Here is a 7,082-nt window from a genome sequence, read left to right on the forward strand (position 1 = left end):
ATATATCATTTAATAATTCACAATAGAGTGAGGTATAGTGAGTAAATTTGGAGGTCTCAATAACCGCACTCGAAGATAAACGATTGAGATAGAGATGATTCATATGATTTGGTATTGACATCTAATTCATTCATTTTGGTTATACTTGAAAAAGGAGAATAAAAATTCATGATTAAGGAAACAAGAACCTTAGACTGTTGATTCTTCATTATGCAGCAATGTTTTCTTCGCACAAGGAATGAAAATGGACTCGGGCATCTAGCAGTGACGATGAAAGGGAGGTGCTTCAATTTCATATTTTTTTAACTAACAGTTTTCATTTAGTTTTATGGAAAGTCATTGTGGAAATAATAAGTTAAAAATAAATCTACGTTAGATTCCACATCATTTTGTATGTACTTTTTGATACAAATATTTGTGGTCTCTAGCATTTTTCTCTTATTTCTCTTCGCTTGAATTTATTTGATGTAGTTTGGAAGTAAGTCGCAGCAGCTCACTCAAACAACATTAAGAATGTAACGGTGTTTTTGTTCTTTAAGTTGGCTCTTAAGTATTTAAAAATCTAATTTTGATTTTATGTTTAAGTTTAAAAATCCGAGTCGGTATAATTCGGGTCGGGTTGATTGGAATGAAAAAAACAAAAAGCCGGGGTTCGAGATTGGAATAGTCTCCTTGGAGTCCTGAAGAAGCACCTAGGGTTTCCTCCGATTCTCCTTCTTCCAGCTCAATTGCCAAATCCGAGATTGAAGAAGCAGATAGTGGTCCGTTTGAGGTTGGGACTGAGAGACTTGCTCCAGGTATCATCCTCGAAACTTTCTTTTGCTTGTTTGTTACAGAAGAAGGGGGAAATGGCAATAGCAGCCCCTGGGCAGCTCAACCTCAACGAAGTCCCTTCATGGGGTTCCAGAGGCGTCGACTGCTTCGAGAAATTGGAACAGATTGGCGAGGGTACCTATGGGTCAGTCTTCTATTCTATTATTTCATGTTAGTGCTTAAAGATAGCATCGTTGTTATTAGGAAAGAGTAGATATCAAAGGAGGAATTTGCTTGAAAAAGTTTATATCTTGCATGCATATGAACTGGGAAGACACATTGTTTACCTGGGTTCTGCAGTAGATTCTGATGCTGCAATTGTCTTTGAAAAGTCATTAGCCCATCCATGCCCCTTGTCAGTCTCAGTTGAATGACTGCTGCCTCTTCATGACCAACTGTTGTGATTTATTTTATTTTTTTTAAAATATCATGTTGGCTATTGGTGCTCCAGTGACTTCATTAGTCGTAGTTCGTATTTATATTGCTTGACCTTTCTTCTTCTGCGTCCTTCTTTTTTTGGTATTTTGTGCGTGTATATATATGTTTGTCCTTATGGAACTGATCTATGGATGCAGACAAGTTTACATGGCTAAAGAAATAAAGACGGGTGAAATTGTAGCTTTGAAGAAAATACGGATGGACAATGAGAGAGAGGGGGTATGACATTCTTCTTTGATTTATTTAGCAAACATGAGGCATGTTGTTTTGATTAAAACAAGAAGATTGGTGCTGCTAGCTCTTCACTTATAGCTTACTCGTTTAATTTGTACTGGGTTTCCTGTACTCTGCCCAAATATACTCGATTAAGAAAGATGCCATCAATATGTGATTGATAATCAAATATGAAACCATGTGTAAATGTTTTTGTCCAGTTCCCCATAACTGCCATACGGGAAATCAAAATTCTAAAGAAGCTGCACCATGACAATGTCATCAAGTTGAAAGAGATTGTGACATCTCCAGGTAGTGTAGACTTGTAGTATTAGTTATAAGTAGTAATGCTTATTTATGTATATACAACAATAGACATACATTTGTAATGTGCTTTTTGTTCCCAGAAATAGTTTTATTCATTGTCAAGTTTCTCACTGCTATCTGTAATTCTGGTTTTGCAGGGCCTGAGAAGGATGAGCAAGGCAGGCCAGGCAAGAAACCTTTTTTGTGTTCAATTTTTGGCATATTCTGATTATCTACAATTTCTTGGTTAGAGCTGGTCATGCAGCATCTTTTATTTATTTATTTATTGAGAACTTCAAGAAAAAGAAAGTCTCATTATGGTTTTGGTTGACTAGAGCTAACTTGATCAACCAAAGTTTTCAAATTGGTTTTATCTTATCCAATATCAGCAAATTTCTAACTCAATATGTTTTTCTTGGAGTTGCAGATGGTAACAAGTATAAGGGGGGCATCTATATGGTCTTTGAATACATGGACCACGATTTGACCGGTCTAGCTGATCGACCTGGGATGAGATTTTCGGTGCCCCAAATTAAGGTATCACAAATAGCAAGATATTTCAATGTACATAGTAATAAACTATATCGATTATTGAATCAGCCTCCTTCCTTTTTTCACCATCTGTCTAACAGTGCTACATGAGACAACTGTTGACGGGGCTTCACTACTGTCATGTGAATCAAGTACTTCACCGGGATATTAAAGGTATTTATGCACACATTTCATTACCATTTTCAGGTATGAATATTATGAGGCCTACCTTATGTTCTATATTTGTTCCACAGGCTCTAATCTTCTCATAGACAACGAAGGAAATCTAAAGCTTGCAGATTTTGGGCTTGCTCGTTCCTTTTCAAATGATCACAATGCCAATCTCACAAATCGTGTCATTACTCTTTGGTATAGGTGAGCATTTAACACCATGAGTGGAGACTCTCCTGAAACTGTCTAGGTTTCTCTTTCCTCACGTGAAGCTTTTAAGATTTCCTACAACCTGGGGGTGGAGGATTTTTGGTGGAATCAGTCTTCTTTTCTAGTGGTCAGGTGTTGTTTAGTTGATTCCTTATTCTGTTGCCACTCATCTTGAGTGTTTGATGTTCTTGAAGCATATGAGATAAAATGTGAAGGAGAGGAATGCTATCATCTACCGTTGAAGTCAGTTTTTGATATGTTTCTTTTGTAGAAGGATGTTTAATTTTTGTTGCCATCCTGGCCTTTTATCAAGAGTATGGGTTTATATCTGTTTTTAATATGTTTGGTGCTCCTCTTTTATCATAATAAGCACATTTTTCTCTCAATAATGTTTTTGTAGTAAACAAACTCTGATTGCCTTCATTTGAACAGACCACCAGAGTTACTGCTTGGGGCCACCAAGTATGGTCCAGCTATTGATATGTGGTCTGTTGGATGTATATTTGCTGAGCTTCTACACGGCAAGCCAATTTTTCCTGGTAAAGATGAGGTAAATAGTCAATAACATTCTCTGGTATCAGTTATAAGGTGGTTTAACTTGTTCTTTTGGGCTAATATTCTGCCATACAGGTTATTGAGTTTGTAAAAATATATGTTAATATCCAACAACCTGAAAGGCAAAGCAATGCGAGTATGATTTTGTGGTTTTGGTGTTTTATTAAAGTTTTTAATTTAGTGGCAAGAAAATTGAAGAGTATGGATGTGATTCCACAATAACTCATCAGGAATGTGTAGTTTGTTCAACAGATTTGCAATATAGATGTGTTTGAAAGTAAGTCGTTGATAATAACTCATGAAAATATATTGCATTAACACCATGAAGCTTATTACAAGTTGATTTTTAAAATGGCTAAAGCTCTTTGGAAGTTTCTACGTCAGTGCTATAGGGAATGGTGTACAACCTAGGGGACATTTTAGATTTTTGTGGTATATTATTTTGAATGTTAATTTTTCTCGAGAAATACTATATTAAAAATAGATCTAGAATATGCAAGGGCTGGTTACAATACTCATAGCTGAGACATGGAATTAGATGGCACTACTTTGAGATTTATCTAACATAACAAGAAACATACCTTTTCTAATTTCTTTTGCAATTAACAAGAGTCATACCTTTTCTATTGTCTTTTGCAGTTTTATGGTGTTGTTTGTTTTATCTCCTTGCTATGAATTTATTTATAGATATACAAAACAAGCATTTTTTTTTTTACCTTTTTCTTCATGTTGTTCTATCATTTCGTGTACTATTTAAAGCATCCCCTCCTCCACACACATACACACATTGTACTCACTTGCTGTGTTTAATGAATTTTGGTTTATTTCACTGGAGGTTGAGAATAAGGATTATATCAAGCTAGTGCAAGTTCTGTTCAAATGATTAGTTGTCATGCACATTACTTAGACAAAGGGCCGGAAAGGGGAAGAGGCCGGCACAGACAAATGTGCAAGACGAGTTCCCCAATCATTTACCCGTGTACCACTCTATGCATTAAGTGTCTTTGATTTCTTTGCGGCAGAGAGGGGGGGGTGTTATATAATGGCACATTCTATTGTTTGAGATTTCATTTCTAAGAACAGCTGGTGAACCAAGTAAACTTTTGGTCATAGGGTCTGGCTAATCAAGTAATTGCCTGGGTTATTTCACTTTTTGGGTATGTGGTCTACTAAAGAGTACTTTTTCACCCTGTGCCCTGCAACAGTTTGCTGCAAAGAAAGTTTTGGTATTTGATAGAAAACTTTGTTTCCGTCCAACTTCATCATTTATTCTTTCCAAAAAGAAAAATAAAACAAAACAAAGTCCTAACTTCATTTATTATGTTGGACAGAATAGATGCATAATATTATGTCTGGATGATACATCTTAGATTCACCTGTGTTGTCAATTTTCTTTAGTTTTGAAGAAGTCACATGGGGCATATGTTGTTAAACACAAGTAATAAAGTGTTCCTATGGATACTATTGTAGTGGAGACAATGAAATTGTCTTTCCATTCAATTATTGCAGCCAGAGCAATTAAACAAAATTTTTGAGCTGTGTGGAGCTCCAGATGAGGTCAACTGGCCTGGAGTTACAAAGATTCCGTGGTATAACAACTTCAAGCCAACAAGGCCGATGAAGAGACGCCTCAGGGAGGTTTTCAGACAGTGAGTACCCCCAATGCTATTGTTGTGTTCATATGTTCCACAATCAGCACTATAAGTCAAGCCTGAGCGCTGACTTCTTCTATATTTCTGTATCTTAGCTTACATCTTTCTTTGCTTTATAGTTTTGACCGCCATGCGTTGGAGTTGTTGGAGAGGATGCTCACACTTGATCCTTCTCAGGTAAATGCTTTAAGATTTTAATTTGCTAGATGATTTATTTTCTTTGTTTCTCATCTTTATTGGTCCCTGGCATTTTACTAGCGTTATGTGGGGTTTTATAAAATGCATGTAGATTGTTCTTTGCTACGCCTTGTCATGTAAATTCTTGCTATTTGCTCCTAACCAGTTATATGTTAGATTAGGCGTTAATTAAATTATATCAAACAATAACTAGTTATATGTTATATGACAAGAACTCTATATGATATATGACAAGGCTGAATGGCCTTGTTATTGTCAAAGGCATAGCCTTTTAATCATTTACTTTAGTAACATAAATAGCTCGTTAGGAACGTGAGCTTGCTATGCACGGCCTAGAAAACAAAACAGATTGAAATTTCTGCTTCAACTGTGATATTGGAATATATGAAACACCGAAAAAATATAATTTCTATAATCTGGGCTGAAAGTCCTTACTATCGTCAGGCATATCCATTTTATCAATTACTCAAGTAACATGCAATACCTTTTTGTCAAGATGTTGGACAATTTTGATAGAAACTCTCTAGGCACGGCCTAGAAAACAAAACAGATTTAGGTATCCCTTAATTGTGATATTGGAATATGAGGAACACTGAAAAGAAACCCCAAGTATCAAATTTAAGTTGCAACCGGTTGTTTCTTCCATGAGTTCCACCATGGTATCTGACAAGCTTGAGTGGTCATGTTGCATTACATTTGTGAGTGTTTACCTCGTGTTTCTGGAATTATATCATTTACCAGAGTCTGTTGTAATTTATTTTGTTATTTCATGGAATAAGAAAAACTTATAGGATTAGTATTCTTGTAAGTAGGGTGGGCACTAACATACTGTTTGTCATTATCTTGTGATTACTAATAGAGAATATCTGCTAAGGACGCTCTAGATGCCGAGTATTTTTGGACTGATCCATTACCCTGTGATCCCAAGAGGTTGGTTCCTTCTACTTGCCAGATTGTATATTACTGTCTTATTTTGATCTGTTTTAAAAAAAAATAATAATAAATAAATCCTTCAGTCATGCACAGATTATGTTAATTTAACCATATCATTGATTCTACCTTGGCTCAGTCTACCTAAATATGAATCATCACACGAGTTCCAAACAAAAAAGAAGCGTCAGCAACAACGGCAACATGAAGAAAATGCAAAACGTCAGAAACTGCAACACCCACAGCAACATCGCATTCCACCCAATCAGCAATCTGGACAAGCACATACCCAAGTACGGCCTGGACCTAACCAGCCCCTTCATGGTACACAGCCCGTGGTTGCTGGAGGGCCTAGCCACCATTACGCAAAGCCCCGTGGACCCTCCGGAGGTGCAAACAGATATCAAACTGGTGGAAACCCTGGTGGAGGATACAGCCACCCTAATCGGGGTGGTCAAGGTGGTGGGGGTGGCTATGGCAGTGGCCCATATCCTGCACAAGGACGGGGTGGTGCACCATTTGGTACTAGTGGTCTGCCTGGTGCTGGTCCCCGGGGTGGAGGCAGTGGGTACGGAGTTGGTGGTCCAAACTATTCTCAAAATGGTCCATATGGTGGTTCTGGTTCTGGTCGGGGGTCAAACATGATGGGTGGAAACCGCAATCAACAGTATGGTTGGCAGCCGTAACTGTTGCTGTGGTTATTAGATGTTCTGGTATCGTGCCGTGAATCCTATATACAAGACATATGACCTGGAATTGTTTTGAAAATGTATTTCCAGGTTGGAGAGAAGCGATGTCCAACTGTTACATGATTGCCACATGATACTGACTGATTTTTATGTATAATATATTTAGTCAGAGGATCAAGTTCTGTTATTGAGTTCGGAAATATAGTGCTCGAAGCGGAGAGTATATGAATTCTGTTGGTTGGTATATCCTTTGAGCTATGCATCTGACATTGCGCTTAGCAATTATGCAGAAGCGCTCATGTTTTAATTGTCGTAAGATTGTGCTTTGTTAGTGGATGTTTATCTTATTTGCAGCTGTGAAATACAGTAGTTTCAA

General features: G+C 37.2%; 1 protein-coding gene across 1 annotated transcript; it reads left to right on the plus strand.

Annotated features, from left to right (window-relative positions):
• The first annotated feature begins 683 nt into the window (after positions 1-683).
• Positions 684-7,082, plus strand: LOC101296763 (cyclin-dependent kinase C-2-like). Its single transcript, XM_004296681.1, has 12 exons — positions 684-958; positions 1,389-1,470; positions 1,686-1,776; positions 1,929-1,958; positions 2,198-2,307; positions 2,403-2,475; positions 2,556-2,676; positions 3,115-3,232; positions 4,747-4,886; positions 5,009-5,066; positions 5,947-6,017; positions 6,157-7,082. The coding sequence occupies exons 1-12, from the start codon at positions 849-851 to the stop codon at positions 6,701-6,703; spliced, it is 1,551 nt and encodes a 516-aa protein (XP_004296729.1). The 5' UTR covers positions 684-848; the 3' UTR covers positions 6,704-7,082.

The sequence above is a fragment of the Fragaria vesca genome, linkage group LG4 (genome assembly GCF_000184155.1).
Source record: "Fragaria vesca subsp. vesca linkage group LG4, FraVesHawaii_1.0, whole genome shotgun sequence".
Lineage (NCBI taxonomy): Eukaryota > Viridiplantae > Streptophyta > Magnoliopsida > Rosales > Rosaceae > Fragaria > Fragaria vesca.